The 12,734-nt window shown below is 33.2% G+C and overlaps 1 protein-coding gene across 1 annotated transcript; it reads left to right on the top strand.

The window, feature by feature from the left end:
- The first annotated feature begins 488 nt into the window (after positions 1-488).
- LOC145006789 (CASP-like protein 4D1) lies at positions 489-1,336 on the top strand. The gene is made up of 3 exons (XM_078965840.1): positions 489-637; positions 718-853; positions 1,049-1,336. The coding sequence occupies exons 1-3, from the start codon at positions 489-491 to the stop codon at positions 1,334-1,336; spliced, it is 573 nt and encodes a 190-aa protein (XP_078821966.1).
- Positions 1,337-12,734: the final 11,398 nt, after the last annotated feature.

The following is a 12,734-nucleotide window of genomic DNA, read 5'->3' as shown; positions in this document are numbered from 1 at the left end:
AATGAATCATTTTTAAAAAATACCATGGAGAAAATTTTACGAATTCGGTATGGTTCATGATTTTAGTAGTATGTATTTTTCAATTGATTTTGTTAACATTAATACTAATATATCTAGCCATCTAGCTTGTTACCCTATCTAGTTTAGTTTTCTAGATCGCCTACCTTCTCTAAAGACACAAATGGTTTTAATGAATAACTTTTTATAAAATCACACAAATTAAATGCTTGTCCATCAAGACATATGGCCCGTAACGACTTTGATAGTTTGGAAATTACGAAGTCAGAGGCCGGCAGCTTCGTTCATTACTAAACTAAAAATAAAAAACAAGTGCAAAATATCATAGTGATGTGGCAATTAGCTTCCTAAACGGTGCTTGAGACAAAAAAAAACACCTTGGAAACATCTGCGCACGAGGTCTTGTCTTTACAGTTTGTATAAAAAAAACCCCATTACATCACAACAATCATTGATCTTCAAAAGCAGCCATGACAGTCAAATCCGTAGCATACTCCATCCTGGTGCTGAGGATCATCACTCTTCTGATTTTAGTTGCTTCAGCCACGTACATAGCTCTTAACAGTTACAAACTTGCAGGACAGAAGAAGATCACTTGGAAGGATCTCAAAACTTACAGGTATATATGCATCCCTTCCACCTTCCACCTTTTGCTTTTATGAACATGTAATTTAACAATTTTCATTTATGATATGATAGGTATGTTTTTGCGATCGCTGTCATCGGTGCTGTCTACTCGCTGATTCAAATTCCTTTTGCTTTATATTATGCACGCACGGAGAAGAGGTTGATTCGTCATTCGTGTCTCCCAGAGTTTGACTTCTATGGAGATAAGGTAAGACCAATATATAGGGAAAAACACGAAATGTTTATACACTTTGTCACAAAAAAATGTACAGCGAATGTGACACTAAAACACGATTTCTTTTGTTTTGTGTAAACATGCAACGTACGTTCCTTTTTAAAAGACGACAACACACATTATTTCAGATTAATGGTAGACACATATGGTGGACTTTAAATTTTGCAGTTGGTCAGCTATATTTTAGCAACGGGGGTTGGTGCTGGTTTTGCTGCATCAATGGAGTTACGGGAAACGATAGATGATTTTGTTGCTGTCATTGCAATCATATTGGCTGCAGTAAATGAAAACATCAATTTGGCGTTCAATCTTGATAAATTCCGTTCGGAAACTCATAAGTTTCTTCATCGCGGGATCATTGCTACTATTCTCCTTACTATTGGTTTCGCTTTCATGGCCATCACTTCTATTCTTTCATCCATTAATCGCACCCGAACCAATAGGTTCTTCAGTTAGTTGGCTATTGTTCTTAAATTTCTGATCAGTTGACTAGTAATAATTTAATATATAACAATAACAAATTTTGTAATAAAATAAGGTCCAAAAACCATTTTTAATAACAGCCTTAGATTTCTAGGTAGGACTTAATCACCATTTGTAATGGAAAAAAGAGATTAATTATTTGTTAAATTGGGTAAATTTGTAATTCACCATCCAATGTACCAGTGATTTATGATTTGCTAATTTGTCTTTTTAACCATTGATGATATCATGGTCAATTTTTAATTAAGTTCTCCTTAGGTGTAATAAAAATTGTTTCTTTTTTGTTATATTTTGTTTAAAGAACATTACTGAATGGGATTTAGGCTATATTTAGCATGCTAACTAAAAAGTTAGTTGATAGCTGAAAAGCTAGCTGTTAAATAAAAAGCAAGCTGATAGCTGAAAAACTAACTGATAAAAAATAACGTTTGGTAAAATTAGCTAAAAAGCTAACTGAAATATATAAAATTACATAAAATAACATGTATGAGTATGTGTTTTTATAATTAATAAGGGGCGTATTTGAAAAAAAATTTAAAAACTCCTGAAAAGCTAGTCTAAGTAGCTTTCCAGACCCTATGGAGACGACAAGTCGTCGGCATAGGGTATCGCGACGACAAGTCGTCGGGAAAAAGTCGTCGGCACAGGCGTGTCGGCATAGATGTTGTCGGTATAGCTCGCTCTATTGAGACGACAAGTCGTCGGCATAGGGTATCGCGACGACAAGTCGTCGGCACAGGCATGTCGGCATAGGTCTGTTAGGTTGTCGGCATAGATGTTGTCGGTATAGCTCGCTCTATCGCGATGACATGTCGTCGGCACAGATTTTGTCAACAACATTTTCAGGGGGAAAAAAATAAAGTTTTATTAAAATCCTATGGCGACGACAAGTCGTCGGGATAGCTATGGAGACGACTAGTCGTCTGCACAAGTTGAAGCTATTACGACGTCGTGTTGTCGCTATAGGGTTTTATCAGTTAGCGGTTATGGACCTATAGCGACGACTAGTCGTCGGGATAGCTACTGGTTGGTTTTTTTTTAGCTTTACAGGTTTTGTACATTACCATTCCTGCATTTTTAACAAATCCAAAAAAAACATTGCAGCATATATCAATTGAAATACATTAACTAGGTACCATTGTTCAAATTCAAAACATCAAATTCAAGTTTAATATTACAATAAGTAGTTAACTAACATTGTTCATAATACTAAAAAAACATCAATCATCATTATCATAATCATCCTCTCCTTCTTCTTCTTCTTATTCTTCTCCTTCTTCTTCTTCTTCTTCTTCTTCTTCTTCTTCTTCTTCTTCTTCTTCTCCTTCTCCTTCTTCCATCCTTTCAGCAAATTGTTGAGAGCTACTTGCTTGTGTGTTATAGTTGAATAGAAAGTTAGGAAATGGTGGTGGTTGGAAGTTCGGAATACAAGCCGCCAATGATGCATTATATTGTTGCAAATATTCTTGCATTTGTTGTGCATCGAATTGGGATTGAGGTTGAGGTTGAGATTGAGATGATTTGGAAGTGGAAGGCCGTTCATTTGGAATTAAACCGAAGTTGGTCGTTGGTCTCTTACCCACCCCGCGAGCATGTCAACGTCTCGTCCCAAGGGCACGTTCTAAACATTCTTCCTCGTTTACTTATCCTCCTTCCCTAACCTCGTTTTGCATTTTCTCATATTCATTTTGAATTTTCTCCTAAAATAAGGAAAACAATTAACATACGTTAATTAAAACAAACAACTAAACTTAAACATTCAAAAAATAATAATATTCCTTAAACAAGAAACTATAATTAATAATAATATATTTAAACAGCATATTCATTTCGTTTATCACTTACCCAGTCTTCTTCTGCTCGACTTGTACACCAACGCGAACCTTTTTTGTAGCGCATTTGTCTCCAACCCTCAATATGTTGCGGCTTGATTCCCATTTGTTTCTATAATAAGTGAAAAAATAATAAATATATTTGTACAAATTTTAATAACAATTTTAAATAATACTAATGTATTTTATTACCTCTAAATAACGTCGTTGAGCATAGGGCCTACATCCGTGAGCACTTGTGTGTGGAAGTTTCGACCTAGTAACTTTATTTTTTTCCGACGTGCGTCTGTATTCCTCAGTCAAAAACAATAAATCAATTATATCGTTCCAAGCTTGGGCGGTCCAATCATTCGGTGGATGTCTTCTTTCTCTTTCCACATTACGATATCCACCAACTCTTTCAAAATGTTTTTTTATCTGATACTTGCGCTCTCGATAAGCTCTTTGCATATCTGCTTGGATACCCGCTCGAAGGGGTTCCCACAAGTTTATGCCCCGATACCTATTAATATTATTTTGTTTTTTTATATATTTTTTTATACCACCATAAACAAGATAAAAAATACTTTTAATATTAGTTTTAATAACAAGGAATTTTATTATTTTATTTTATGTTATAACTTTCAAATAGAAATTAAAATAAAATACTTTAATTAAGAAGATAAAAAAAAGTATGCTGGTATTAATAACTTTTAAAGTTTAAATATTTTTAACTTAATAAACATATTTTTATTAGTTTTATATTATTTTGTTTTTTTTTATCTTGTATATTGACATTAAAGTTTATTAGTTTGTTTAAAACATTAAGATGGTTCAAACATATATGATCGAAAGATCAATCACGGAGAATACTAAAGATAAAAAAATACTTTTAATATTACTTTTAATAGCACCATAAACAAGATAAAAAATAGTTTTAATATATATATATATATATATATATATATATATATATATATATATATATATATCACCATAAACAAGATTAAAAAAATACTTTTAATATTACTTTTAATAACAGCGTAATTTTATTATTTTGTTTTATGTTATAACTTTCAAATAGAAATGAAAATAAAATACTTTTACTAAAAAGATTATATATATATATATATATATATATATATATATATATATATATATATATATATATATATATATATATATATATGTTGCTATTAATAACTAAATAAATTAAACACAATTCATACATATTTTACATTTTATACATAAACTTTTATACCAACCTAAACAAAGATCACAATCATACAAAATTTCATACCAACCTAAACAAAGATCACATAAAATTTCATACCAACCTAAACAATTTCAATTTCATATACCAACCTAAAAAACATCAATTTCATACAATTTCATATACCAACCTAAACAATATCAATTTCATATGCCAACATAAACAATATCAATTTCATATACCAACCTAAACAATATCAATTTCATAAAATTAATTTGTTTAAAGTATAAGCCTAAACAAACAACAACACAATCACATATATATACAAAACAAACAATACAATTAGAAAAAAACAACAAACAACAACACATATATATACAACAAACAACAATCACATATATATACAACACAATCACATATATATATACAAACACAATCACATATATACAATCACATATATATATACAAACACAATCACATATATATACAAACAACAAACAATTTCAACACAATTCAATTTCAATTTCAATAAAAATTAGGGGAGAAAAAACTAACCTTTTGTTCTTGTGATGTTCCGTTTTTTTGGCTAGTCAAAGAAGCAAGTAATACTCCGGTGGTGGCTGGTGGTGGCCACAGGCGGCAACACTAGACGGTGGAAGGGTGAGGCAGTCACTAGATCGGTGGAGCTTCACCACCGGTTCCTAAACACCAAAAAAAACCCAAATTAGGGGTAAAAATCAATACCAAAACACAATAAAAAACAAATTAGGGGTAGAAACAACCTTGTATTGGCTTAATCGCTGGATATTGTCGTTGGGTAGCCGATTTCATGCTTGGGAGGATAGAATGGAGAAAGAAGTCGCTGTGTGCAAATGAAAGAAAGTTGCGTATCTGCTTTAGGGTATACCCCTATGCCGACAACATGTTGTCTGTATAGGATCGACATAAACGACGACGTCTCACTTATTCCTTTTATATATATATATATATATATATATATATATATATATATATATATATATATATATATATATATATATATATTAAAAACCATGTGCCGACGACTTGTCTTCGGCATAGGGTATCCCAAAACTACGTCGTTTACATTTTCTGGCACTTGGAATAAAAATAAATGGAAAATACTTTTTTTTTACCTATATCGTCGACACGTCGTCGGTATAGATTTTCAACTTACCGCCAACATTTTCGTCGTTCCCGCCAGACCTATGGCGACGACTTATCGTCAGCACAGATATAGTGGTCAAAGGAAATTGGTCAAAAGTTTCAAAAGCTATGGCGACAACTTGTCGTCGGCATAGGGTACCTGTACCGACGACGTTTGTCGTCGGGATAGCGTCGTCACCTCAGTTTAATATTCTTGTAGTGCGAATGTTTTTGGTGTTTTCTCTTGGATATTATTGATCGGCAGCCAACATATTTTCCATCGATCCTTGGATAAAGGTGTATATTCTATACATTGCTTGCTTGAATAATTTTTCTATATAAAAGTATTAACGTTTATATATATTTAATATAGACTCAAACTCGAACTCTTTTTTTTTTTTTTTTTGTGAGCAACTGCATGAATAAAAACGTCCTTTAGCAAGACATTGTGGCGTATTAAGAAGCACATGCAACATGTAGGAACAAATTTTCGTTTTTAGTATAAAAGCTTTCTATATTTTTTGTAAAGTTTTTAAAAAGAAAGTCAATTTTAAAAAACTAAATTTCACAAGAATTTGAACCAAAGACTACTTTTTGAAAGGAAAAACAACATTCATCTTAAGATGAAAATTGTTTTATATTATCGTTTTCAATAATGTCTTTAGAAAATCTTCAAAAGATTTTGTAGTCAGGCGTATAAAATAACTTCCAACTTCAGCAACTTAATACTATATGTTTCACGAAAACCTTTTATATAACAAAAAAAAAAAAAAAAAAAAAAAAAAAAAAAAAAAGTGAGATTGTGCCTTCCTTAATAATTCATGCATAGCTATAATGTGTCGGCCATAAGGACAAATTCTTTATATGTGAATAATGAAAATCTCATTTTAACGAAAATTGTGACAACTAGAACCTTATTTTAATATATGATTTAACCAAAACTAAACGGCCTTTAGCAAGACATTTTTGGATTTTGCGTATATATTGTATGTATTATGTAGCTCATATTGTTAGATAGGCTTTGCTTATATTTCGCCCGTGTTTTCATACCAGGCCAATATTCTATGTTTTGTATATATATTGGAATGCATGGCCTAAGCCCAATTTGTGGGAATTATGTGAGTCAACATGGCATCAGAGATTCTAGAGCGAGCCAACATGCATAAATGAAAACTGACCCGTACCCGACTTGATACTTCAACCAAGTTTGATGGCACCACCCCCTGATCCAACTTTGTACACAGCCTTGCAGGTGTTCTTATGTATCTTGACTTTCACCCATCAAGATATTACCTACGCTTTTCATGTCTCCACATGCATGACCCTACATACATTCAGGGCACTTTTCACCATGGTCTTCAACGCTATGTCTCCCCTTTTCAAGGCCTGATCGATCGCTTACTCTGATGTTGATTGGGCAGGTTGTCCATCCATTAGGCGTTCCATCTCCAGCTATTATGATTTTCTTGGTCAGAATCTCTTAGCATGGTCTTCTAAACGTAAGGTACTATTTCTCGATCTAGTGTTGAAGCTGAATATCGTGCGGATGTAAATGTTGTTATGTAAATGTTGTTGTTGAAACTTGTTGGCTTTGCAACTTACTTCATGAGCTACTTTATACACCCTTGTCTGTCACATTGGTTTACTGCGACAATGTTAGTGTTGTTTACTTATCTTAAAATCCGGTTTAACATCATTGCATCAAATATTTTGAGATTGATCTTCACTTTGTGCATGACATGGTAGTTATAACATGTATTTTTAATTATTTGTCCCTTGTGTCAAAATCTTTGCATTTCAGCCCGTACGTAGGCATATGTGAGCTATTTAGTTCATCAATTAAAAACATCATTTAGCAAGACATTTGTGGAGTATTAAGAAGCACATGCACCATGTAGGAACAAATTTTTGTTTTTAGTATGAAAACTTTCTATATTTTTTGTAAAGTTTTTAAAAAGAAAGTCAATTTTCAAAAAATAAATTTCACAAGAATTTGAACCAAAGACTGCTTTTTGAAAGGAAAACAACATTTTTTTAAGATGAAAAATGTTTTATATTATCTTTTTGGGGGTAATTACTAATCTAGCCGAATTAAGGAAGTGATTAGCAATTTTTAGTCAAAAATTAGGAAATGTCCCAAAATAGCCCACGAAACCGTAGGTATTTATATTTGTCTACTGTTTCGCAAAATCGTCTACTATTTCGTGTTTTGTATAAAAAAAATCATTTTCAAGATATAAAATCGTATGTATTGTAAAACCTACAGTTTGCTCTCTAACACCTGCAGTTTCCCAAACCGTAGGCTACAGTTTATGGAAAGTCTACGTTTTTTATTTTATTTATTTTTTATTTATATTTTTTAATCTACGGTTTTAATTTTAGTTTTTTTTAAATAGAGAGAATTATTTTGATTATAAATAATGTTTATAAAAGGGAAAATACCGGCAATAGTAAAAAAAAATAGGGGTATTTTCAAAATATAGACACAAAAAATTGGATTTCCGGATATAGACATGGATTCCGCAGAGGTACCTCCGCGAAATCTACTGTAGCTCCACGAAATGGCAAAATCATAAATAAATCTGTGTATTAAAAAAAAAGCTGAGATCCATTCCGCGGAGGTAGCTCCGAGAAATGGATCTTCATATATTTTTTTCACATCGATTCTTCGGGGCTTATATTCATTCCTCAACTAATTACTTTCAAGAAAAGATTATCATATTATCATAATCTTTTCCATGAAAATAATTAGTTGGGAATTAATATAAATCCCGAAGAATCGATGTGAAAAAAAAATCTGAAGATCCATTCCTCAGAGTTACCTCTACGGAATGAGTTCATTCCTCGGAGGTAGTTCCGCGGAATGGATCTTGAGTTTTTTTTTTAAATTTATTTACAATTTTGTCATTCGGCGGAGCTACAATAGATTTCACAGAGCTCCGCAGAGCTACCTCCGCGGAATGAATGTCTATACCTGGAAATGTCCATTTTCATGTTTAAATTTTGAAAATAGTCCCCATTTTTTTACGATTGCCGGTATTTTCCCTTGTTTGAATCATTGACTTGTGATGGGTTTATAGGAGATGCGTAGGTGGTTGTGGACTTGTGGTGATGTTTTGAATGAAAATACATCATTGCAAGTAAGATCATGTAAAAACAAAATCCCATATAAAATAACCCATGTTCCTTTGTTTTGGTGAGTGTCATATTACACTTTTTCAATTGTCATGTCATTTTTCATCACACCCTATAAAAACTGTGGGTGTCATATCACACTTTAGTTTCTTTGTGTTTTTTATTGTTAATTGAAGAAAATATAATAAATTAAAAATAATAAAAGGAAAATACTTCATTAAGATTAAACAAAATACATATTAAAAAAAAAAAACATAATTGAAACATAGTATAATAATATGTGACATCTAATCATCGTCGTTCGGCACGCCATCAAATTTCTCGTCTGAATCTCCTTCAAACAATATTGATTTGATGTCTGTATCGTCAAACAAGTCATCTTCAACAAAATCGTCAATAACGGGACTGGTTCGAGCATTGAAGATGTGTTCTACCAAATCAGCACGAAGGTTGTGGTGCCCACGTTGGTCGTATACTTCCCATCGGGTAGCTATGTATGTCTCCGAACCAATACCAACTCCTTCAACATTTGGTAAATTTTCATTCTCATTGTAGCGGAAAATCGTTTTCCCCTCATTTTCTAAAATCATATTATGCAATATGATATATGTGTACATGAGGTTATTTATTCGTCTATGATCCATAGATCGTGTCGGTACCAGGGTCGGCCTTGAGGATTCAAATGCCCGGGACGAGTGGGAAAAAAGTCCCTTAGGCTGCAACGTGTAACGAATTAAATTATATATACTAAAGTTTTTTAAAATGACAATAAACTTTATATGAATAAACGTAAATAATTTTAAATTTCAACAACATAAATGAACATTTTTTTTCTGTCAAGTCTCTTTAGCTGGTAGAATAATATTGTTTTATAAAAGTTATTATGGATTTTCTTCTCTAAAAAAGGATGCATGGGTTATAATTTTGACCTACTATTGATCTGTTAAAATTGTTGTTGTTGAAGATTTAATACAACGTTGCTGTCAAGTTGTTAATTTGTGAATGTTGCAGACAATCAAATTACAAAAAAATTAAGATTTTTTTCATAACAACCCAATTAATCAATCACAAATTAGGTAGGTTTGCCTAATAATAAGGATAAACTATAAGAACCCTTCATTCTCTTTGCTTTTCATTCTAACCTATGCCTTGAATCACATAATTTTCCCAACACATCAGTTTTGTACTTCATATATAACAATACTTTCTAATTTCTACCAACATATGTTAGACCATTGCATGTAATCGGAAACTAATATTTTGTGCATGTCAATTATTCTTTTGTTTTCTTTTTCTTTTTTAATTTGGTTATAGAGCTTTAAAACCACATATACATTGATCGATTTTGGAATCTTCTCTATAACTATGTTATCTTAATATCTTACATAAAAATTCTGCAAATTTTCACCAAAATTAACTTGTTTTTCTTGCCTAACCTCATCGACCAACATATAAATGAAAAGAAACCATGAAAATTTGCATCCTTAGATAACCAAAGAAAGATTTTGACCGGAGAAAGCATACCTTTTTATTGTGGTGTAATAGAAGACCAAACTCAGTGAGCACGGAGCAGATAGTGTTCGGAGTTAAACCCTAATCGTTTAATCTACCCTCGCTTGAATGATCGCTAGTCTCCTTCGGTGTTGGACAGCCTTCGTGTGTTGGATAGATTCAATTTTGATTCCTACATAGCATTAAAAAATAAATGGGCCCCTAAAAAAGTTGGGCCATGCTCACATGCCCATTTTCGCCCCTCCTCATCATCGGGTGTGGTTAGTACTGTGAGTATCTACCAACGTCTCTTTAGGACACCAAATGTGTGCTTGATATCCTTCTTACCAGATTCTTGTGCTGACTTAAACTTTAATCGTTTGTTAAATGATTTCATGAATTGTTTGGATATATACCATTAGTAAGGTAATACCCATGCTTGTATGACATCCCATTTGCTACAAAGGACACATCATATATGATTTCCCAAGGGCATATTGCCCACCCCAATACATACAATCAATAGTACTACCCATCATTCCAAGGAACCCATGCATTTTTTCATTTGTTGTATATAGCTGACGGATGTCGCTAATTGTAGGCTTGCGTAAATAGCGACTGTGATATAGGATAATCATAGCTTCATCAAACGTGTATAGGCATCATGCACTCTGACATCCTCGAGTATTAATCCCATAAGTTCAGTCCTATGCCGAATGCTAGTTGACAAATTCCAGCCTTACATTTTTGGATTGTGGAGAAATATTTTTTACCTCTTCTTCCATCAACCCAATGCCGAAAATATGGAAATGATTTTGGATATCATCAACAATGCATAAAAATAATACCTTACGCATCCGGAACCGATGCATGAATTTTTCCGCGAACACTGTATCATCAGAAATATAGTCGTTCACTGATTGGTTGTGTCCGCTTTACGATCTCTCCAGAGAAGAGGATTTATTTATTTTTTTACGCGAACTTTCGCATTCATTTTCTTGCAAATAAGCAAGTGTTGTGTGGATGACGTCCCCTATAAACTATGTTTCCCGCAACGCCAACGCATCGGACGAAGTCGAGGAAGAATCTAGAGAGAGTTTTGTGTTGTTTGGTGATTTTAAATAGCGGCAAAACCACCACTCACTTCCCGCATACCGCATTTTTTATGCCTCGGTATGGTGTATACCGCATACCGTAGCTTACCGCGGTATGCGGTACAAGGTGCACCGTGTAGTCTAAGGAATGAAAAGGTTGAAAATGTTTTCTTGAGTTTTTCCTTAAGGAAAAAAAGGAAGTGAAATGTGAATGGAGAAGGAAAAAATATGCATTTTTCCATGGAAATTATCCGTCCAAATGTGTGCTAATTGAGAGGATTCTTATCCCTTTCTTTCCCTTTTCCTTCCTTTTTCATTCCACTTCTTTTCATTTTTAACTCGAAAATAAAACGATAGTGATTTTCTAGTGAATTAGTTACAGAATTAGTAGTTATTTGTATAAAAACTGAAAAAGTATATTTTGTTTAAAACACTTCCCATTGTACATATATTTTTCTTTAACACATCAATAACGACAGTGTTTATAAAATATTTGTAACATTAAGTTTACTCTTAAAATTAGGAGTGTCAATTTATGACATGACACCACAAAAATACGCGAAACGAAACGAAATTTGGACGAAATCAAAATTTGAATTCGTGTTCGTGTCAACATTAAAAAACACGATGTTGTGTCGTGTCGCGTTTATGTAATATTATCTTTGTCGTGTCGTGTCGTGTTGTCGTATTTTAATTAGTTCGTTTTCGTGTTAATGAAAAAAAAACACGACATCGTGTCGTGTCGTGTCCGTGTTATACAAAACTTTGTTATGTCGTGTCGTGTCAGACAAAAACACGACACGACTGTCCGATTTGACAGTCTTACTTAAAATAATCACCGATAAGTGGAACATTGCAATTTCTTATCTAAAAGGACTTCTTCTGTAGAACACACAAGAGTCTAGGGGAAGCTTTTGTAATTCACACATTTCATAGTCACATGTAGGAAATATTTTGATTAAACCGAAACGTCGGTCAATTGGAAATGGATGTCGGTTAATTGGAAATGGCGTCGACACTCACTGATTCACCGTAAACCCCTTGAATGCAATGGAGGAATCTCCAAATTGGCTGGAAATGCCTCACGAACTGATGGCAAATATACTTCAGAGATTGGATGATGTAGAAATACTCAACAGTGCACTTAAAGTATGCACAACATGGTGGAGAATTTGCAAGGATCCGGCAATGTGGAAAGTCATCGACATGCACAGACCGATTGATGCTCGGGATGTTGGTTACGATCTTGAGGCGCTGACTAAGCAGGCAGTTCATCTAAGTTGTGGGGAATTGATCGATTTCAGTATCTCGGGGTTTGGCACCGTGATCTCCTTGATTACATTCTGCTAAGGTATGTTAATTTCTTCCCCTTCCCAATTCCCATTTATCTATTCAGTTTAATTCATACGCACCACTTCCATCAGTTGTAGTTCTTAATTCAACTTTTCAACTATAATCTTCGA

This window comes from Lactuca saligna, chromosome 7 (genome assembly GCF_052625555.1).
Source record: "Lactuca saligna cultivar CGN05327 chromosome 7, ASM5262555v1, whole genome shotgun sequence".
Taxonomy (NCBI): Eukaryota; Viridiplantae; Streptophyta; class Magnoliopsida; order Asterales; family Asteraceae; genus Lactuca; species Lactuca saligna.
Note: the sequence above shows the minus strand (reverse complement) of the source record. Positions and strands in the feature narration are given on the sequence as shown.

Bases quoted from the DNA above. Each gene is read 5' to 3' on its own strand.
- LOC145006789 (XM_078965840.1), top strand. From the start codon at position 489: ATGACAGTCAAATCCGTAGCATACTCCATCCTGGTGCTGAGGATCATC. The intron at 638-717 runs GTATATATGCAT...ATGATATGATAG, and splicing joins AAGGATCTCAAAACTTACAG to GTATGTTTTTGCGATCGCTG. The intron at 854-1,048 runs GTAAGACCAATA...TAAATTTTGCAG, and splicing joins TTGACTTCTATGGAGATAAG to TTGGTCAGCTATATTTTAGC.